This window comes from Larimichthys crocea, chromosome VII (assembly GCF_000972845.2).
Source record: "Larimichthys crocea isolate SSNF chromosome VII, L_crocea_2.0, whole genome shotgun sequence".
In the NCBI taxonomy this organism is placed as follows: domain Eukaryota; kingdom Metazoa; phylum Chordata; class Actinopteri; family Sciaenidae; genus Larimichthys; species Larimichthys crocea.
The window spans coordinates 11,707,628-11,731,007 of record NC_040017.1 but is presented as its reverse complement, the minus strand read 5'-3'; the positions used below and the strand labels follow the sequence as shown (position 1 = coordinate 11,731,007).

The 23,380-nt window shown below is 40.0% G+C and overlaps 2 protein-coding genes across 2 annotated transcripts in view; both read right to left on the bottom strand.

Moving 5' to 3' along the window:
* Positions 1–880: 880 nt before the first annotated feature.
* Positions 881–10,203, bottom strand: barx2 (BARX homeobox 2). Its single transcript, XM_010757103.3, has 4 exons — positions 9,704–10,203; positions 4,501–4,807; positions 1,688–1,772; positions 881–1,249 (listed from the first exon to the last, which is right to left on the bottom strand). The coding sequence occupies exons 1-4, from the start codon at positions 9,888–9,890 to the stop codon at positions 962–964; spliced, it is 867 nt and encodes a 288-aa protein (XP_010755405.1). The 5' UTR covers positions 9,891–10,203; the 3' UTR covers positions 881–961.
* Positions 10,204–13,699: 3,496 nt separating this feature from the next.
* rbm7 (RNA binding motif protein 7) overlaps positions 13,700–23,380 on the bottom strand; it is an 11,566-nt gene continuing 1,885 nt past the window's right edge. The window contains exons 3-5 of the mRNA XM_027280785.1: positions 22,708–22,783; positions 14,638–14,731; positions 13,700–14,404 (exon numbers count right to left, since the gene is read on the bottom strand). Of these exons, the coding sequence (XP_027136586.1) occupies positions 14,042–14,404; positions 14,638–14,731; positions 22,708–22,783 (533 nt within the window). The 3' untranslated portion in view covers positions 13,700–14,041. The remainder of the gene's footprint in view (positions 14,405–14,637; positions 14,732–22,707; positions 22,784–23,380) is intronic.

The window sequence follows — 23,380 nt, the reverse complement described above, 5'->3', positions numbered from 1 at the left end:
TCCCTCTGAGAATCTCTGACAGCTTAAGAGTCTTAGTGGCCTCGTGGCACAAAGCAGAGTCACTCTGACTCCCATGAAAGAAGAAAAAAGATCAGGGACGGCAGTAACATTATACATATAAACTATTTTAATCCAATTCAAAACAGCAGTTAAAAATACTGTTTTACATATATATCCGAAAGACCATATATTTTATACTTTATACACATTTCTACAGTATGATACAGTGTATGGCTTGGCAGAAATATTCATTTTCAGATTGAAAAAATAAAAACGCAAGCTTTACTGACCAAATAATGAACACATCTGAGCCTTAAAGCTGTAGAAGAACTCCAATCTAAACATAGACATGTTCTTTGCTAAACTTTACAACTCTGTCTCCAAAAACGTCACTTGTAATCAAAAATCACTGTAAAAAATATACTTGCATTTGATAGTTATTTTATGAACACTTTAAAAGCTTTCCTCTGAGACTGACAAGGCACTGTAGCCATTGAATATTAGAGTTTTTGGCAGTGGAGTGATTTATAATACATTGATACATAGAGACACTACAGTAAGGCAAATCTTGATATTTTGGCACGTGCATTAGGTGAGGCAGCTTGGAGGATTGATAATGTGTGTGATTGTTCATGGTGTTAATGCACATTAAGGTGACGCATGATACATGTTTTGCTTTGACTGACCTGCTTGGATTTTACATCTTTACGCTCCTTAAACCAGGGACCTGTTCAAATACCGTTTTTTAAAGGCCACATTTTTACCAGAACAATCAGTGTCTATGCTCTTTAGTTCTTTGTATGGTACATTTTTCCAGTACACAAAAAATAAAAGGCTACCTTGATGCCTTTGATTGGATGCCACCAATATGTTTCGGCTCTAAACACCACACAGGCTTTTTACAGTGATCCTGAGGCACTATTTGTTTTCAGGCTGACATGAGTCTTTGTTTCGTTCTCGCTTAGCTGGCTGCGTGAGTTTCTGACTGCATCAGGAGCGGCAGCTCTCGCTCAGATCCCTCCATCGCTGCGGCCGCATTTTGAGTTTCTGAACTGAGATCTTCAGGTTCGAGCTGAGATGCCTCTTCTCCCTGACCCAGCGCCGCTTTCTCGGCCGCCCTCTTCATCCTCTCCTCTGCCTCCATCTTCAACCTTCGCTCTTCAGCCTCTATTTCCTCTGTGGTGGGGATGGAGTTCTTCTTGGGTCTTCCCTTGGGCTTAGTCGGGGCCTCGTGACCTCCTTTGAGCACCTAGAATAACACACAGACTATCTTAGTTGACTCCTCTCGTAATAAATGGCATCAGCAGTCAAAGGCAATGCTTGCTATTATAGTAATTAAGAGAAGATGTATTGCTGCTGGCTGCCCCTCATGCTCTCATTCATCTTTAACGATTTCAGGTCTTTTTTGTTCTCTGAGTTGTTGACCCTTCTACATAAGTGTTTGCTCTCACTGCTGTCATCATCGGTCACGGCACACACCACACCCTCTCTTCCTGCTATACGGGTAGCTACCATTCACTTCACTCACTGTTATAGTGCAAATCAGCAATACACGAACAGTTAGTAGTAATATCTAAGTAACACTTCTGGATGAAAAAAAGGAGGTGATTATTGTTTTTCTTCCTTCATCTTTCCAACAATCACTGTTATCAGACCTGCCAGGCTTCTCTGTGCTACGTTCTCTTACCATTTTCTTCCACTTCATACGCCTGTTCTGGTACCATGTCTTCACCTGGAGCTGTGTGAGTCCAAGTGACTGGGCCAGGTCTAACCTGCAAAATCACAAACAAGAGAAGCTGCGCATTAGATGGGCATTTCATGTAAGCATTCTCTAACCGAACATGCTATATACACCAATCATCATCAGTTTTATCCAAAAATATCAGTCTATTTGTTTTCTAGTTGCGTTTTTTACCTTTCCGTAATGCAGCTTTATGCCTAAAGGTTGCTGACATTAGTACAGTATGAGACTCCTCTCATACTCTTAACTCTTTCTCTTTCGTCTTTGAATCTCACATCAAAGTTGATTTGCTGGTAGCTCAAGTTTGACACTGTACACCTGCAGCTCAGGAAACACTGCTTAAAATCAGTAATCCAATCACAGCACTTGTAGCAGGACGATTGAGGCTGTTGGAGAAAATTCTGAATGCATCCACCACATGTGTTGATCCATGACTAATAGGGCTATTGGTTTGCGTGTAATGTGATCCTTCAGGAAGGGACAGATAAAGTGAACAAGGCATCCATTTGTAAAGGAAAGTAGCGGTTATCTGGGTTTTTTAAATGAGATTTCCTCTTCCCTGCTCTTCTCAAAGTCTTTAACAGTCGGATGAAGGGATTCACACCCCCACCAAGTCCCCAGTGAAAGGAACTGACTTTCATTTGATGGTGAGAGTGGAAGCTGAGACAGAATAAAGGCGTGAACAGAATCTAAAAAGCAGAGCAACAACAAACCCCTGAGATTTACAACATCGCCTACATTATACCTTAGATTAAGGGCCATGTGTGTGTTTTTGTACGAGTATGTATGCTTAAAAAAAAAACCAAGCACACAGGCAATCAAGCTGTCTATCAAACTTCACTTTCATACGTGCCCCAGTCTATAGCAGTTCAATAACTCGAGGCACAGAAAAGTAATTGCAGAAAAGGAAAACTCCCCACTTATTTATAGTCATTAGTTCTCAATGGAGAGAAACCACACACTTACAGCAATAGACAGTATTTGAGTTACTCCCTCCAGGCTACTGCAAGGTCGCCATTTTGTTCCATTCTTACACCTTTCACAAGAGAATCCTGGGTGCAACTGAAAACCTTTTAATGATGATGATGATGATGATGACAGTCAAGATTATTAAGGCACTAATCATCATAATTGGAACCTTTATAAAATCATTATTGCTTTATGATATAAATAATTGAAAGTCAGGGATATTTGGTTCCTCCAACCATACACAGACTTTATTCAAGACCGCAGAGGTTCTAAGCCAAGACAAGAGAGAAAAGTAAAGTAATCTTTCATAACAAACCAAAGTGGGGAGCACGCCACACCTTTGATGTAAGGCTTTGAGGGGGGATTTTCTCTGTTGATGTTTTTCTGCCAGCTGGGTATTTAATTAATTTTCATCACTGTGTCAGAATCGGATATTTTGACAGGACACAGTATTTTGGCACAGTGATCTTTATGGGTGGTTGGTTTTGATCACTGAGTTGTGCTCAGCCTCGGGGCTTCTGCTTTAAGATGAGGTATGGCTCCTTTCCAACGGCTCCAAGCAAGCCAAGATGTGATATATTTAATAATGCATCATGGGAGTTTTCCCATGGATGGGATGTAAATGGAATGGCAAATAAATTTGGTTTATTACAAATATGCAAATACATTATCGGATTATATGTGGTAAGCAGATGCATTGCAAAGAGGATAAAATGTTTGAGGTCTCGGTGTGAAAGGTATATTTGCATGACTACATGCATGAACATATTGTACATGAAGATAGTTATGTGCATGTTTTAATCACTGCTGATTTATTCTCAAGTATGAAGTGTGCAAACATGCAATCTCTACTTGATGCAAAGGATCACAAGCAGTTTAAAATCCCTACTGTGCACGTGAAGGAAAGCTTTTTACAACGTGTATGGTTCAATCCTATTCCGGGTTATTATTATGGAAAAATAGCCTGCAGGCCAAATATAAATGTGAGGCGTACAATAAAACTGGAAAAATATAGTCTAACCTCATGTCAGGTCCCAAAAATGACCCACAAAATGGAACTTAAGACACAGATATTAACATGTAGATTACTTCATCTTATTGTAGAAAGCAAAATGTCCTTTATATACACCTGCACATGTATGAAATGATTGGCAGTAAATCAATGTAAAACATTTATGTTTGCTTGTGTTGGCTGTCATCCCTGTTTTCTTGAATAAGGCAGTGTTTCTTTGTTGGGGCTGTTTTTCGCTTTTGGAGAGCTCAGGGTTAAAACGTTACTCTTGTCTCAACTAGAATGCTGAGGTAATGCTCGAGCTTAGACAAATTCACATTACATGAGACATTCCCCACAGGATAAATCAAAAATTATGATGTTAGGTTAACCACTGCTTGATAATTGCAGTTGCAGCTTTGTGAATATGTGTGCGTGTGCGTGCATGTACTGTACTTTTAAAATGCGCTCCATGTCTGGTATGCAAGTTATCAAAATGTCACAATTGAGTGACACTTATACGACTGTGATAGATTTTTTTATATATCTGGCTGACATTTAATAACTATGGTATCAGTTACCTTTAACACAAGTGTTTAGTTTTCTTTTATGTAACAAAATCACAAAATCATTTTAGGTAGCTGTGAGGTTAGCATGGGCATGATTGACCTTTTTATTATTTATGTGTTTTTATGTGGTTTGTGTGTGTGTCAGTGATGTATTGTGCAACAGGCTTTTCCTGCAGTCCTAATCTACCTAAACCCACCCAATTAGATCTGAGTTTCTCAACTCTACTGACCTATCAGGTGTGGACAGGTACTTCTGCTTCTGGAACTTCTTCTCCAGGCCCATCAGCTGCAGCTCGGTGAAGATGGTACGACTGCGGCGTGGCTTCTTCAGGCGGGGCGTGCTGCGCTCCGTTTCCGACTCGCTGCTGATGCTGAGAGGCGTCTGGCTGGGGGAAGGCTCGGAGCCTCGCGGATGCTGCGGGGAGAGCAGGGGCAGATGCGAGGGGACCCCGCCTGAAGAAGATGACCCCTGGGGGAGGTGAGGGGGCTGCCGTGTGATCACTGAGAGGAGGGGGTAGGCACGTAGTGACGAGGAGCCTGGAAGAGCAGAGTCGGTGCGTCAGATGACAGAGAAATGCAATAAAGTGCACTACAGGAAAAAAAATGATCACTGTGAGTTTTTAGTGAGCTCTTTTGTGCCTCTCAGTCACGTTAGTTCATTATCGACCGCCTGTAATTACTTAGACAGGTTCATTTTTAATTGCCCTGTGTTTGCTGTGAAAAGTGTTTTGCTTTTGACCTTCTCCATGTAGAGGGCTGTGATCCCAATGACGCAGATTGTGTTTTACACTCCTCCTCTGAACCCTTCAAATGAATGATTATTTTTCAGAGGTTGTTAAATACTAACTGGCTTCCCAACACATGCACATACTGTGCCTGCATGACAGCATGATATACATGCAGACACACATGTTCAGATACAGAATGAGCTGTAATAAAACCCCCAAAAACTAAATCAGACACCGTTCAGCCAATAAACCTTCCTCCCACCCTCCTGCAATCTCTCCTACTCTTGCACATGTACCCAGTCATACACTAACACACACATTTTTGCTCTTTATCAGCGCAGACAGAAGCACCAAGACGCCAGAATCAATAAAAAGTAACACTTGTCTGGAGCCGACGTTGGAGCGAAAGAGAGCAGGAGGTTGGCTGAGAAGGATGTGGTGGGTCAACCAAAGTGAATGTGATGTCTGCCAGAAAAATGCTCACAGCTTCAAATATAAAACCAACCCCTTAACAAAAATTTACAAGCCAGCTGAGCAGAGCAGACTGTAGACTGTAATGCATGGGCTGATAAGGAGCAGCATGAAGGACACAGAGGGGGATTATGGGAGAAGAGGTGGAAGATATAGAAGGAGATAAAAGGCTGCACCAGAGCAGAGAAAATGGGAGGTTGACACACACGAACACACAGAGCATGTGTTCCTGGTTGTCTGCCCTCTTAATCTCCTCATCAACCTCAACAGACAACCCAGACACACGTACACGAGCCCTGAGGAGACTTAAAATCAGACTTTGGATTGTTTTCAGTACTATTTGTTTTCCTCAAGGCCAGTGAGAAAATATGAATTTCAGTACAAATGTGAGAAAGTCTACTTTTCTAATCTTACATGACAGTAGACATGCATTCAGTTACTTACATGTACACAATGTGCACGAATCCACATTAAACCTGACTATTAGATGGAAGTCAAGCATGACGAGCACAAATACTGCACATAAATACACATGCAGGTAGGTACTGTTGATCTTCACACACAGACACACACACACACACACACACCAGACACTGCCTTGGGCTCATCATGACATCATGGTAAGGCGCTGAGATCATCACTAATCCTCCAACGTGAGATTGCTGCTATTGCAACAGGTCTAGACAAGAAGATCTCTTTTCTCTGGCTGCATGCTCTTTCTCCTCATTTATATCTTTCGATCTCAACTGTTTTTCTCTCTGTAAAGGAGATACGTGTAAATGTTCCTGATATCAATGATTTATTCCAATGTTTGATTCATGGAATCGTCATGGACTCGTCATTCTGGACGGGGACAAAAAAATCCCAGCTTGTCAGGAAATCTCTTGTCAACAGAGAGCTTGAGGTTGTCTCCGGACAGTCCCTGAGAGAGGCCGCGAGAGCGAAAGAAAGGAGAGAGAGAGAGAGAGAGAGAGCGCGTAAAGAGGGAAATGTCAGCCCTCGTGGTGACTTTCCACTGACAGCGAAGCTGTCTCTCTGACATGCTGTTGACAAGTGCCAGTGTCCTGTCAATAGTCTACAAATAAACTGTTTGAGTAGCTGCAAGAGTGCAACTCAGCCCCATGCAAAAGCACACTGATACTCTTGATAATCACAGTCGGAATGTAGGGACTGGCACAAGTGCTTATGGTAACCATTACAGAAGACATACCTGCTAAGAATAGATCAAGAGGAGTCGTTTGTTCAGCATTCCTTTTAATACCAACAATTTGCTCTATTGATCACATGATTATGGCATAATTCTTACTAAATTGACCATGTTTTTAATATATATCATCATTTCCATTTCCATCGCCTGCACCAGTCTGATTCCTGTCATAACATCTGCACTCTTTTTTTGTCAATGGGATGCTGCAGCGGATGATTCATTGTTGAGCTATGACAAGCATACGTGCGCTTTTGCAGGAGTTTTGTGTAGAACTGCGTGGTGACAGCTAGAGAGACGCGCAGTTAAATGGTTTCTGTTTTTTTGGCCTTGCCCTTTGAGTGCAGATCAAACATTGTCGGGGTGGGAAGGGCAACAGGCCGCGCAGCTTCTTTATTTGCCCCAGCTCATTGCTTTAATTAGAATCACTCACCTTCAGGACATGACAGATTGAGCAATTTAATGCCAGTTCTCAACAAATAGTAGAATGAAGTTGTCAAGAGCATCTTGTTGAGTTTAATTGACATAGTATTTTCCCAGGCACACTGACAAACAGCGTTACATTAAACATGAGCGTTACGGCTGAAATCAACCTGTAGCATAAACTACTTTCAGAACTAATTTATTACTGATCCCTTGTCGAGATTGACAAATCTGATGGCGGTGGCTGGGTGGAAATAAAGGGGAGGTGACAGGTTGTCAAACAGTATCCTTAACTGAAGATGGTAGATGTGTGTGCTTTTGTCTTTGTGTGTGTGTGTACATACTTGCCTCTATGTGTTGACATGGGTGTAATCAACCTTCTCAACCTGGCTTAATGCTTAATGGCAGACTTTATTGTCTGCAGCGGATTAGAGTTTAAGATGGGATGAAAACCTTTTTGCTCACTTGGATTTCTTCTATAAGCTCCAAGCCAGTACCAAACCGGTACGCAACGGCCCTAGGGCTGCACACACTCCTGCTTTTTTTTTTCTTTTTTTTTTTTCATCATGCTGTCAGGTGAGATTACACCACAGTTGATCTTAATCTCTCTCACCTCTTCCAGAAAACACCACTAAAAGCCCCGTCCTGGGTCCCGCTGAGAGATGGGACTCCAAATGAAATATTGTAACCTGCCATTACGTCTTTCACTGTTCAGTACCAGGTCAGAGCTCATTCTGATCCTGCTGAACTCCTTGAGTATTAGGCACTTGTTGTCTGTGTTTCATTCCGGCTATATGAAAAATGGCGATTGACAATAAAGTGCCACAGGAAGAAGATTGTGAAGATTATGTTAGTATGTTTGAGCAGCATACCAGTGATAAACAACAAACATCCAACCAATTAATTTGTTATCCTTCTTCAGGCAACATTATTGGCACCCCTGTCTCTCAGCGGCCTCCGCTGGCAGTAGAAGGTTATAGCATCTCTTCCTTTGCAGAATGAAGAAGTCAACTTTCACTGTTAAGAGGCCACGAAGGGGCCAGCCGCCTCGCTTTGGCCCAGGACCTGTAAGCCTGCCAGCTTCTATATCAAGCACTAAAAGCCATTGATGTTAGGGAATATACTGTGTCTCACACCCCCGCAGCTACAAATAAGTGGTGGGCACAGTGTTCTGATATGCAGGGCGGGTTACTCTATCCATCCGAACAGAGGGGTGCCAGTCATAGTGCCCTCTAGCACACACCAATCCATATCAGAGGGATGAGGGAATCGCTTTCCCTATTTTTATCCACCCGCCGCTGTCATCATCAAATTGCAGTGGCTATTATTTCAGACTTTAGAGCAATTACCCTAATGGTTACTGGAGTGTGCAGTACCTTTTGATTTGTTTGGAATCATCTGGAATTACAATTAAGAATCAGTCAAGATGTTTTTGTTTTTGGTTTGACAAGACAGTGCTGGCTGTGCCAAAGGAGATTTGTCCTACTGTTTTGGTTATTTTCAGCAAGTAAATCTGTCTGGCCCATCTCTCTTGTCTAGATCTAGATAATTCTTTATGAGAGAGCATTTCAAAAAATAATTAACAGGAAAGAGATTATCATCAAAGGAGTCACTTGTTTGTACATTTCAACTAAATAATATTTCCTTCCATATTAATGAAGAGAAATCAGTGTGCAGTAGAAACGATCTTTTATAAACTGGTGTGACAAATGACAGGCTTTTTGTGCACAACTTCACTTTGTTCTAGGTCACGCACTAACAAGCTACAATCCTCCCATTTGCAAAAGTCAAGCAGCAACAAAACTCATTAAGAAAAGGCATTTGGTTAAGCAAAACACTCCTATTAATCAAAGTAAACAAGACCTAATAGACTAAAGATTATAGCTCAGTAATCACGGGCTCGCAGAGGAGATTTGACTTTATCTTTTTTATCTGTCACGCTGCCTCTTCGCTGGCTTTTGTGTCACCACAGCGACTTATCAGGTAGTCATTCATCAGCCAGACAAAAGCCCTCAAGCATCACTGAAATGCACTCGCTCCATCGTGCGCCTTTGATTTTCAACACTTTGCTCCAGATTTCATAATGTAAAGTACAAAAGTGAGGAGGGCGAAGTCGGTGGCGCAGCTTTAGGAGGAAGGACGCATGTGTTAATTGATTCATCAAAATAGAAGCTTCTGTTGCAAACCTACAAATTGAAGTGAGGGAGATGAGAAATTAAGGAAGCGTCACAAATATCAATAAATGAACATATAGTTAAAATAATAACAATTAAAGCTTTGTGGCACTTCACAGATGCTGTCGTTGCTGTGCAGACGTACAATGTTCATTTCACCCGATGTAAACGTTTTGCGTTGTAAGTTTAAAATGAATGATTAAATAATTAATTATCAAATAATTAATAGGCTATATAAAAATTAAAAATGAAGTTGATCTCGTGTATAGAAATGTCATGAATCTACCTAATAACCTCATGTCATTTTCACACAAATCTGAAAACGCTCCTAACCGCCTGCTGGTTACTTTTTTCTTTCTTTTCTTAATTCGTCAAATAAAAAATAAAAAATAACAAATAAACAAACAAACAAACAGAAACAGAGTCGTCTTACCTGAACACGAATGGAGAGGCTTCGGTCGTACAATGAGAGAAGGGCACACCGAGTACAGAGAAAGTTTCTCAAAATAATCACAAGTCTCCTTGGAGAGGATCTCGTCAATCATGAAAGTCTTGTAGCGCCGCCTGGCAGCCTTCAGCTGCCCCGGAGAGGAGAGCCTCAACTCGGCTTGACAGTGCATGGTGCGTCCCCTACGCGTCGTGCGCTACTCTTCGCTCAACAATATGTTTCGCTCACTAATATCTACGTTTCTGCAGGTTTAGCCGCGTGATAAATGGAGACTGCTGTAGTTCATGCGTTTAAATAATTCATTGCTTGTCTTTCAAAAGGCAGCTTAGCTTTCTCTCAAAGTGTCGCGGTAAAGAGCGGTAGCCTTCAACTTGAGCTGCACAGAGCGCCACAGTGGTAATGAAGTGACTACGATGTGTGCGCACACCCACTGCTATATAAACCTGGTCTGCTGCTCCATCTCTCTCTCTCCCTCTCTCCCTCTCTCTCCCTCTCTCTCTCTCTCTCTCTCTCTCCTTTACAAATACACTCATGTACTGTACATATACACATGGCCACCTCCCAAACACCCCCCCGCTACCACTAACAGACTTCATTCTTTCCCCCCCGATTTCTTTTACGCATTGTTTATCTCGTCGATGCGCATCTAAAAGTTGTGTTTTTCCCGTCGGAATTAGGTCATATTTTCAAATTATTAACTAAGAGAATCAATATAAGCAATACATATTATTGGATATATATATATATTATTGTTGTTAAAGTTGTTGTTCAAAGACTTATGTGGTTTATTAAGGCGTTTCCTTGTTCATGTTTTATTTGAATTATTTGTCTTAATCAGTCTATTCATTCAGATATCGATAGACCTGTTTCCAACTTACTATTTACTTATCTTATAACTTGTTTTAAGTTTGTTTGTTTATTATTATTATTATTATTCTGAGCTGTATAATACATAATCTAATCAATTCGATATTTTAACTTCGGACTTGAACTGAAAAAAAAAACTTTGTGCCATGCCTACCATATACCGAATGGGTAACGGGGAGTGGATATATTTCTTTATTCTATCTTTTTCTTGCTTTCTTTTTTCAATTTTTAAACAATTAATAGTTCTTTATAAAGCGGTTGTGTCCTTTGTTGAGAGTGGAAACACCTTAAACAATTTTTGAGTTTGAGTTTTAAGCCTGTCTTAAATTAAAGATTCAACTTTAAGTTTATTTTTGTTGTCATTATAAAAAACTATTATTGTTAGTATCAACAATTAAAATAATAATTATAATGATATTTAATTGTCGCTAAATCATGTTGAAACAGTAGAATCGTTATGACAGAAAAATTGAAGGCTTCTTATGAAGCAGCAAAAAGTCAGTAGCCAAAACTGCGGTTAAAGGCCAAGTCAGTCTTTAGTGACCTGCCAAGCAAACTGACGCACATCTCATTTATTATTAATCAACAACCGCGGGGGCGCACGCATGGCATGGCATGAAGGCACGTTGAATATATAAAACATAACTGTTAATAATAACATCTCTTAAATGAAATACAGACACAAAGAGTTATAGCACATGTGGGATAATTCATTTTCCAAGTACTGGTTTGGCGCAAAATTTGACTGGGCGATAAAATATATATGAATAGGATTTTGTTAGTCAGATCAAAATGTCCCACTATCGGCTACGGAATGATGAGTCTGACATTAATGTGAGGAAATAACTCACATACCGACACGTTCACTTCTGACAAGGCTGGATCTCTCCACATGCTTTGCCCTCACACAAACCCTCTGCGCCTTTTTTTTATTTCTCAAATCAGCACTTATGTAATGGTGTTTGAATGCTGCAAAATCATATACTCTATTCTCTTTCAGATATTGCAGATTTGAGCGCATATCTGTTTGAAATAAGAGGATAATAATAATAAAAAAAAGTTTGGTATATACTAACTGGTATTGGTAATTGGTATTAAAAACATTTACAATATTGTAAGTGAACTAAAATGAGCTACAAGACGAATTATCAGTGTGAGGTAAAAACGGTGCAGGTAGGGTTTCATGTCGGTGTCCTGAGGGGCGGTGACGATTATCATCACAAGAATTGGAAATAAATTTAACTCGCTGTCGGCTTGTGCCTCGATCCGAAGCCGCCGTGTTCAAAGAGCGGGGGATTATGGAGGAGGAAATATGGGAGCTCTGCATGGGGAAGCTCGGCTTCTTTCTTTTCAGAGGTTTGATGGCTTGATCAAAGAGGGAGGGAGATGAGAACAACTGGTGTGGAGCACATTTTACATCGGCTGGGGAGAGGGGGGGGAAAAAGCAGGGTGCTAAAAATTCTAAATTTTGACCCCAAAAATAAAATTTTAAAAACTTTTCTGGCTTTATTGATTTAACATTTTCTTTTTTTTTTAATAAGATCAAATGTAGGCTTTATGTATGCGAGCCATTTAACTGCACTTCAGGAAGCCACACAACATATTTTCCCCAAATTTAAAGATGAGCAAAATGAGGCCTAAAGGCACCAATGAACCCAATAACCTGACGCAGTGCCAAGATCCGAGGAATCACGGCGACAGGCATCTTGACACTTGTGGTTTGCGTTGCAGGACTTCTAAAGAGGGAGGGTCTCTGGCTGTTTGGATCATTTCAGGAGACACGCTTCTATATAAGTCCACACAGCAGCGGCTACTGAGCGGCCTCTCTAATCCGCCCGCACCAGGGCTGGAGACGCCAGGCAGATCAACCAATTAAAAGAGTTATGACACAGCCAGAAGCGTTATATGGATCTTCCTAGTACTGACACCGAACAGAGGATACTCTCTATTAGAGCGATTTGAGAGCATCAGGATGCAATCTGACACGAAGGGAAGATTACAGGGAAGACACAGAGCTTAGTGAAGAGGGTGCAAATGCACCTCCACTTTTGGACAGTGGGGAGATTTATTGGGGGATATAGTTGTCGATACAAGCGCAGGAGCCGCTGTTAGTGGCATAAGCACTTTCGGAAGGGTAGATTATGACCTCAACGCGGTCATTAAAGGATTTGATCATCACTTTGTTGTAAGCAAGGCCGAATAGAGACAGTGGGGCATCAATGCCGAGAGGCTGATCGCAACACGAGATGCGTAAGGATCAAAGTGCTGCTAATTCTGGGCTGGGACAAAAGCCTTCTTCTTCTGTCCCCCACATCTACAAATTGATAGAAACCTGTGCCATTTGTTAATTGGTGTTAAGACTCTTGTGACAAAAGAGAACTAGATATCTGTGTCCAACTCTGGTGAACAGGAGATAAATCTAAACATAATTGCATGCTGTAAAGTGAACAGGGCGGGTGTCAAATCCATGTAAAGACTTGAAAGCATCCTAAATAGAAAGGTCGAATGTAGGAGCTGATCATGTGGCTCAGTTATATTTAACATCTTAATTGATTCAATAAAAGGATGCATGTGGCGCCACCTGTAGATTACTCCATAACCCACTGCACAAGCCTATTAGTTACACACGGGCCATTTATAGGTGCAGATAAGGCCATGTGTGCATGTACAACGGCATGTAGCATCAACATACAATAGCTCACTTAGTCACATACACAAAGAGCTGGAAATAGCATTGATGATGAACAGCCAAGAGTCAGGGGGCATTGGTGTTGTGGTGAGATGAAAGACGACAGCAACAAATCAAATGAAAAGGAGTTTTATAATAATGAAAATGTCCCATTTTAAAACAGTTTGTCTTACAGACTCATAATAAAAAATAAAATAAAGCCCATTTTTAGAAAGACCAAGGTCTCAACAGGTCTGACATTAAGAAAGGATGGTGTCCTGTTGCGGTAAAAGTGGTGCTGGTGGAATCTTTAGCTGAAAGTGTTGTTCTTTTTTTGCAAAGTACCTGAAGATTTTTTTTAACGTTCTGGGAGCACCGTTGAAATACCATTTGCAAACATAAAAAAACTGGCCAATATTCAAAATCATTTTTTTTTTTAAATCTTTTTTTTTTTTTTTTTTTTACTACCAGTCAGATTTGGTAGTAAAAACCACCCCTGCTCTTATGACAATAAAGTTCTTCCCCTCACAATTTTTGCAACAACTGTGAGGAAAAACTCACATGAAAGTACAAATTTAAAAACGCCCTAAAAGTAAACAAAAATGGCTCTAAGGCATAAGTTATTAAATCTTCAAACTGGTAGGATCATGTACAAACAACCTGAGTATACATGTGAATTTGTCAACATATTTCATGAAACTGACTTTTTTTTTTTTTTAAGTAAGCTGTCCACAAATTTGTGAAGAATTAAAGTCTTTACAGGAATCCTTTTTCCCCTCTTTTTTTTTTTAGTATCGTCGCCATCTATTATCTTGGTAGCCACGGTTGCTACCCCTATCGTCATGATGTCTGCTGCCTCCTCTGCTGTCATGGTGACGGTTGCCGCTCCTGTCGTTCTGGTGGTGATAGCCGCCCCGGCTGTGGCCGTGTTGCTGATGACGGCCGGAACTTGACTCATCTGCATAGCGCTGATTTCTGCCACCGCTGTTCATATGGGACGACTGATGCCGATAGGGGTTGTTATCGTGTTGCCTTGAGCCACCTCCGCCAGAATCTCCACCTCCGGGCGGCTGCCTCTGAGAAGCCTTGGGGAATCTGCCATTCAGCTGCTCAAGCTGCTGCATGTGGACCTGCCACATCATGTTGTTCATCTACAGATCAAGGAAAAAGACAGATGACAGGACGTGCGTTTCAAAGGGTTCATCAAGGTGGAAACACTTGTTTCTCTTGTTGGTAAATTATACATTGTAGACATTTCTCATTTGTTACTGATGAACAGAGGCACAAAACAAGCATTTTAAATAGAGCCTAAATTATGTTATGACATATGTAGTGTTAAGTCATTATAAAAAAATTTAAAAAAAAAAGGTGTTAAAAAGATTACCGTGACTTGTTTCTGCAGATTATCGGGAGATGAAAAGGACCTCTGCATTTGGGGCGGAGGAGTGTACGGCGGTGAACTGAACTGGATTGGGGTCCTGTAATCGTAAAAACAAATAACTGTCAAATATTTTATCATAACACAAACAACGTCTCCATGTCAGGTGCACATTCCACATATCCACTAGCACCAGCTTCTGCAAAATGTTTGTGAATGTCTGACTGATTTGATTATAATTATTCATTATTTCACCCATTTTGCATTTATAAAAAAAAAAAAAGAAAGAAAAGAAATGTGTTCAAACATTTCGGCAGAGGTGGTAACAGATTGAATGAATAAAAAGCAAAGCCAGCAAGAGCACCAATACAGATGGAAAGATTACTGGCAGGTGAAAAGCCCATACTTCAGTGGTTTTATATTGTTTTGATAACGTGTGAGCCAACTAGGACTGTGACACAGTGCTGAAGACATTCAGTGTTGGATTTATTATTATGGATTTATTTTATGGTCTCCAAAAAGACACTGCAGTTCAAGGCTGGTTTACAAAGATTTTTTAAAGGGGGTGGGAACACACCAGAGCCGGCAGATGAGAAATAACTTTAAAATAAAATACTTTTTTTTGGTCTGGAGAAGTGGCAGTGTTTATTCACTGACACAAACAGACACTGTACATTTGCTCCATTACGCACAGCCCTCCTGCTTAAAAGTAAGAAACAATCCATATGGTCAGTGCCCAAGGGTCAAACTACACAATATTCATCATAAAGATTCATTGTTAAATCTTGCTTCTTGTACATGGACAAATAAACATTTGACCTTCTAACAAACACAACGTAAACGAGGAACTGAAAACGTAAACTAAAGCCAAGAGCAATAATAAACTGGCTCAGTAACTTCTCTTGCCACATCAACTAGATTTACCAGTGCTGTAACTTCTGAGGAAATGCACAAGATAGCTGTTGAGTCTGTTGTTGTGCCCTACTGTTTTTGGAAAACTCAAGAAATGGAACTGTGTGGTGGTAAGAGAGATGGAAAGAGCTGTGTGCCAAGATCTGCAATGGAATATCTGATGAGCGAGTCCATCAGCACTGATAGGAAGCCAAGTCTGACAGATCTAATTCCAAGAGACTGAATTTAAAAACACAAATAATGTTGCAATCAGTGCTTTGTTCAGAACTAAACCTTTGGCTTCCCTACAAGATCAAAACACTCACGGTCAGAATAAAAAAAAACATGACAAGCTGCTCACTCAATTGTGCCCAAGTCAACAGTGGAAATTAGTGACAGCGACAAAGACAACAGCACAGAGGGGATTGGCAGACATACCAGTCATAATTAACATCTCACCAGAGCTTTAGGCTTCACAAATGCGTTTTCCTGAGCTGTACTGATAGAAGAAGGCAATGACAAGCTACACTCTGCTCCAGGTCCGACATATCCACTGTGTCTTAAAGTCAGAATCACCACTTTTCACTAAATTCTTTACACTTTCACCACTGACTCAAATTGTGCCAGATAGTTGAGATGCGTTCGTTTGCCATCATTCACGACTTCTCATTGACTTTGTACGCATTAATGCCACTTCGGGCAACTGTACAGCAACAACAACAACTAACTCCAAGAACGCTTTGGAAATGTTGGTTTGTTCTGGATGATGCGTGCAGACAAATATGAGTGGAAGAAGAAAGTTATTTTAGGCTACTAGGTCTGATATCAGTTTTCCAAGAAACGTTAAGCTGTTTTTTCCTTAATTCTTGTACGAGTTGACATAATTTAAAGCAACATTTTGTAACTTTTCATAAAATAGCAATTTTAAATCATTATGATGGAGACACTTATTTTTCAAAAATCAGGTGAATGATGTCTCTGTCATTGCCACTCTGTGCCCCGTACGTGTGCTCTCACACCGCTCCAGGTATGATCACCCACAAGAAGTATGTAATGATTTACGGCACTAAGTCACTCACTAACTATTTCACTGATTTTGGTGAAACTGGATGATGTTTTATGGTTTCCCTCTGATGTCCTTTGGCTGCTCCATATCAACTCTCTGTGATTTACGGAGTTTCCTGATGGACTGAAGTACATTGCTGTGAACTACTGTTAATGTTAGCTCAGTTTGTTAGCCGGGCTGTCCAGACTGTGAGCAACAGAAGTGTATTAGACTAGTAACAGCAGGAGGCCACGTTTTAGGTAGGTGTTTGGCTGTTAACAAAGTTGTAGACTTACTAGTTTTTGAAAGTAATGTAAACATGACACACACGTGTAAAGTTCGCCATATTTACAAAATACTCTGTTGGTACCAACGTCATTTGGTACTAGAGTTGTCACAATACCAAAATCAGTAACCTCGATACTATACCAGACAAAGTATCACGGTTCCGGGTATTATCGCGATACTGCAGCCTTTTAAAATAAATAAATAAATAAATAAATAAAAATAATAAAATAATAATAATTATTATTATTATTATTATTATTATTATTATTATTATTATTTTGTGAACTGCAATGTATTTAAATACTTATTAATTACTAATGTTGTTTGGTGCATGATAAACATAATACTGGTGAAATAAAAACTAGACTGAAACAAGTTTGAAACAACAAGTTTGTTTTTTTTGAGCAAAATTAATGGTGTCAGTCATAGATATATATACGTATACGCGCTGAATCGTACGTCAACGTCGCCGCCATTTCGGATGTGGCAAAGTAACTGGCAACACACGGAAAAAGCTGTGCAAGAGTATTCTTTTTCAAGGTTTTTAAACACACACACACACACACACACACCCCAATTGTATAGCTGTATAGATATGTGTGTTTATCAATGCCCCCCGTGTAGCTGTAAACACTCAGCATTAGAAAAATACATACGTTGGTTTGGTGCTTACTTATATCCTAAACATAAGTAAACATTTATAATCATCCCAGATATATTAGTGTGTGTGAATGGGTGTATAAGAGGCATTAACTTAAAGCACTTTATAGAAAGGCGCTTTATGAAGTTCAGTCCATTTCCTTTTATTAGTTTACGGGGCAGCTCTGCAACATCCAATATGGCGGACACGTTAACGTAACGCAGCAACGGACCAACCTGCTCAATGAGGCGTCTATGTATATATGTCTCTGGTGCCACTAACGACGACGACGCGGCAGACTCGCCACTCGGGCCCGGTGCTTCTGCCATGGTGAGTGGGTTGTCTCGTGTTTGTGACTGTAAGCCGTGCGCACGTCTGGGCGAGACAGAACTTTAGCTTGTTGTTTGTTTTGAAGCAAGTTTCTATGGAAACAGAGCGGTCTTCATTGTGTTCGTTCTTGCCAGCAGAAACACACGAACAGCAAATCAGCTAACAGACGGGCGGACCCAGCGCGCGGAAACAGGCAAACAGCCAATCATTCAGCAGCTGTGTAGTTCGGTTGCAGTAGTTGCCATGTTGGTTTGTTTACAAGGGAGTAGCATGCAATGAGAAGCCGGGAGGAGCGTAGATAGGGCTGCACGATATGGCCTATAACCAATATCTCGATATTTTTTAAGCTATAATCGCGATACATGATATATATATCTCGATATTTTTATTTCTCCTGTAAATCACTATGAATGTTAAATTTAACCCTTTGATGCAAAAAATATCATCAGTCATGATTCAAGTAGACCCTTCTATTAGATTAGTAATGGCTGCGCCGCGTTTTAGCTGCGTCCTCTGCCCTGCGTCAACTCACACGGGCGTGTCTTGGCAGCGTAGCGAGCCGGCCATATTCACGCGAGAATCCTGGATGTACGCGCGACCCCGCGATAAACTGTGTATAAAGAAAACAACAACAAACAACTGACTTTGCTTCTCCGACGTGGAGGAGATTATAAAAAGCATCTGTTGTGTCATAAATGACTGTGTGTTGTTCCACTTCAACAATTAGTCTCTCGTCGTTCATGTTGAGACCCTTTGATCGATCTTTGATCACCTGGTGCCACCGGTCATGACGTAACGTTGATGTGAAGTTGTGATAAGCGACATGAACTGAGTATTGTGTTTTATTTTGAAAGGGGGCGGAAGTTTATTATGTTGTTTCTGTGTCGGATTTCCTGTCCTGTGCGCAGTGCTCTGTTGAAATTTACGAGGTTTAGCAGCGGCTCGCGGAAAAAATAGAAATGCTACGCGCCGTGGCGCGGAGAGACGCTCCGCGGCGCGCCCTGTGTGAGTGCTCTCATTGACTAGACTGGCAGCGATCAGCTCTGGTGACCGTGGCGCAGCCACTCCGGGGCCAGTGGGCCTCGTCTCTCCTCACTTGATACAAAAAGCACGCATGCGCGCAGGGGATTTTTCTGGGTGGGCGGGGAGGTGTGCTGCATGCTTTGAGGAGCACCAGGAGTTAGTGAAAGAGGCAAAACTCCAGAGAATTAAATGCCGACGGCTTAAAACATTTACGTGACAAGTACTCGATGCTCGCGATATAGTCATTTCATACATCTCACGTAGAACAAGCCGCGATATAGAGTATATTCGATATATCGCCCACCCTTAAGCGTAGAGGCGGCCGCTATGTAGCAGAGACTGGCACCGGTAGTATAGTAATCCACGGTAGTACCGTTGTGTAGAATTTTTAGTATAGTAGAAACCGTCATGATTTGGCACCGCGGGGTACCGTGTATACCGTGGGTATCGTGCAACTCTATTTGGTACCATGTTGGTTACACCATTAACAACAAGCCACCTGTATGCGCATATAAATATATATATATATATTATATATATGATATATATAATATATATATATATATATATATAAATTTATGTGTGTGTGTGTGTGTGTGTTAAACCTTCTTAAGACAATGTGAAGTGAATGTCAAGTGAATGGTGCTGGTTCCTGCTCCCTATCGTTCGCGTTGTCACTTCTTGTCCGCGTATTTTTTTGGAAGAAATTACAGATATCCATACCGAACACCACAGCTAACTAGCGACTCTATGAGCAACTGCGACCATGAACGTCAACTCGTCAAGCAATAGCGTACCCTCTGCATCAGTGACCCGCCCCCATCCATCTGTAATTGGCCAGCACGTGGCCTTTGTTCGTTGGTTGGATTGGTTGAATTGTATGATCGACAAACCGAGATAGGAATAATAGAGGGTTGGCCATGCCGAGGTAAAAAAACAAAACCAAAATAAAATAAACAGCTTCCAGCCCAGGGCGGGCACGGCTTACTCTAAGAGCGGGCACAACACCGACACACACACACATGGACATACCACTACACTATTTTGTTAGTTTGTTTTTTAGATTTTGGGATAAACTGCCACTTTTTAATAAAAGGAAAATTATTTCTCAGCACTGTAGGAGTGGTCGCAGAGCCATTGTTTAGCCTGAAGCAAATCAAATGTAGATTAAAATGGTGACATAAGAAATGACCAACTTGTAATACACAGTAATGTATTAAAATAAAATACCCACCCAAGTTACAATGTCATTCTGTGGGAAACACTGCACTACTCTGGTAGTTAATGTGCGTCTCTGTACTCTATTTGTGCAGGCAGTTTAATTTTTATGTATATACACATACAGCTTGATTTTAACTCCTGGGCCAATACTTTAAACATTTCCAGAAAAGCCCTAAACAGGCACTACTGCATGAAATTTGGCATCAAACATGGAAAGGACTGTACACAGAGTCTTCTGTATGCATAAATACAGACCAGTCCAATCCTATTTCATGCAACATCTTTTGCCAGGGCTCCAGTTTTTGTGCACGGTGCACTGCCAAGAGCATGAAAAACTTGCATGTCTAAGTACTATTCAAAAACGAGGAAGCATCTTCAACCATACACACTGAAAGTCTGGTGGCAATTATAAGCATACAGTAAAGCCACGTCTCCAAAATATTAACTACTGACAAACTAGGTTACCAATGGCGGCATCGGCAACCCAGCAATTAAGCATGGATTCACTATCGCAGTACCACAATCTATTATGAGAGAAAACTATTGCACGGATCACCATGTGACTTGAAACTACCACATTTTAAGATGCACCTGAGAACCATCACAATGAGACCTGTATGTGCACTGAAAAGTTACTTTTTGGTGTAGTAAACTCTATTATAGTAACTGTCATAATTTCTACCTCGGATTTTTAAGATTCAGTGAGAACTAGAGTGTTTTAAGTAAAATTAAACATTGTATTAACGTAATACATGAACTATGGGGGAAGAGTAAGTTTTACTTTTGTTTTCCCTCATACTATCATACTATAAATGATTAATAGTTGTATGTACCAAACCTATAAATACTACATAAACTTTACTTTGAAAGTGTAGCATTTTGAAACGCACGCACGGCGCATGTGCACAACGCAACAGGACTGGCGCTGCTCCTCTGGACGTTACAGGATCGCAGAGCAAGGTGTAGCACGTACAACAGTCATCTGCAGGTAAGCTGTTACCGTTCTGTTTTAAAGTTGTGATAACATATAGGTCCGCATGTATTTTGACAGTTTGACGCAAGATATGTTACTGTTCATAACTTCATTTAAAGTCAGCATAACGCTAGATTAGTCCGGGCTGGCTGTAAGTGGAGGGCCGCACTAACGTACACACGCGTTTACTGACAGAGACAGAGGTCTTTGAGAGACCAGCTTGTTCATACAAAGACACTTCTGGCAGATTTCCTTCTTTGACAAGAAGATAGTTAGCACAGCTAGTAGCATGGCTGTGCCTTGCGTTGTGTAGCCCACAGCAACTTCGTGATGTGTGGACAGAGAAAGAGGAACTTTTTGAAGACTACAATTCCATTGTTTCAGAGTATAGGTTTGTAAGATTTTAATTGCATATTTGAGAAGTGACTGTTACCAGATCTATGTTGGATGTGGTGTATAATGTGTAATACTGTGTATTTGTTCTTTAACAGTAATACTAACCTTTCAGTAGTATGATACAAATTTGGATATTTTTCTTAAGAAAATATACTTAGTCTTAGTTTAAATATAGTACATTTTGCTGGAGATACATCTTTAATTTACTGTTAGTACAGATTTTGATGCAGTACAATATAATGCACTATAATGTTTTTTTTTCTATTTAAATAGAGGTATACATGCAAGCTTAAGAGGCTGTTTCTATCCTGACCCTCTCAAAGAAGTTGTTTTGAGCCTGTTTGTGTGTTAAACGTTCATTATATTTCTGTAACGTATGCTGAAATTCTGTTTCAGAGGGTTGCAAGTTTTTCACTGCATATTTGAAAAGCACTATTCTAGATATGTACTGTATAAGTATACATAAGTATGTACATAAGTATTGGGACACCTGCACAATCTAATGCTGTTCCTAATATTTTGGCACAATAGTGTATATTGGATGTAGTGTATACTGTGTAATACTGTCTGTTTGTTCTTTTTATGTCAGTCATGTCAATGTTAAATTTATGGCTACCCCATAAAGGTTTGGGCAAATCAATCCACAATAGTAGTGGATTTACCATAATGGTACTTGTTTAAACACTTTAATTGCATTGTAATTTAGTTGTGTAATATGTGATAGATAGATATTAAATGCATAGAGTATTGGTTAAATTTATTGAGTAACATTTATCAAAAGAAAACTGGCAATGATTACCTAATTTTAGTGAGTAATGTAACGTAATGCAACCAAGTAAATTTAAATGCCAAGCACAAGAAAATAATATAAATCTACTAAATTACAGTAGTACCGGAAATACTACAGATATATAAAATTTACTTAAAATTTTGAGGAAAATGATGTTCCTGTCTATGAAAAACAAGTAGACTTTACTTTATTTGTTTAAATAAATGTAACTTAAAACTTGGATGTAATTAAGTAAATGTTACTTAATATCTTCACAACTGTTATGTTTTATGTAAGTAAATTTTACTTGATACTGGAAAATGAAGTGTTACTTGATATTGCAGCATTAAATTTTACTTAGATAATTTGCGTGTAAATACTTACAATATATTTTTTAAGTAAATCTTATGAGTTATTTTTTTCAGTGTGTAAAGCTACAGAGACACAAAGGTGCATACAAGAGAAGAGAAAGAGTGAAAGTGTTCACAAGACATTGTTACCTTTGGCCATGGGGATTTGGGGTATTTGTAGGACTTGAATTCTGCGAGTTCCCTGGACTGCTGCTATGACTGCTACCTAGTGGGACAAAGAAAGCAAAAGTTTATCAGTAAAAAGACAAAACCATTTGAAAATCTAATGCTCAATATAATGTATAAAACCTAAGATTTCAAAACGTGTTAGATAAATCCTTTGTTGAATCGTATCTTTGTACGTACAGTACACACAGTGTACAACTGATTCTTCAGAAAAAGTGATTCTGTATGCATATTTAAATACATAAATATAGGGACAGTCAAAACGTCCATGCTACAGAAACAAGCAGTACTGATCAAATGACAAAAAGACAGACGTAATGTTTTTGGAAAACAAACACACTGACCGCAGGAGAGGTTGTCATGTGCACTACCTCAACATACATCTAACAAAAAAAAAAAATCAGAAATTTAAGAAGACCAGGTCTATTTACACACATAAACCTGGTTTAAGCACGGCCTGGTCCATCTTGTTCTACTTTCGTAAACGGTTAAACACGGGAAATATTAGTCTATTTGGTTTTTAATACTGTTAAGCATGTTTGGCTAACTGCGGTTGTTCTAAATACGCTATGTAGAAACACTTTGACCTCGACTTGTGAAAGTATTTTATTAACATATAACCCTAAGTGCATATTTC

Coding starts and splice junctions, on each gene's coding strand:
- barx2 (XM_010757103.3), bottom strand. CDS start 9,890: ATGCACTGTCAAGCCGAGTTGAGGCTCTCCTCTCCGGGGCAGCTGAAG. Junction 4,808..9,703: donor GCCTCTCCATTCGTGTTCAG/GTAAGACGACTC, acceptor CTGCTCTTCCAG/GCTCCTCGTCACTACGTGCC. Junction 1,773..4,500: donor TACCTGTCCACACCTGATAG/GTCAGTAGAGTT, acceptor GTGATTTTGCAG/GTTAGACCTGGCCCAGTCAC.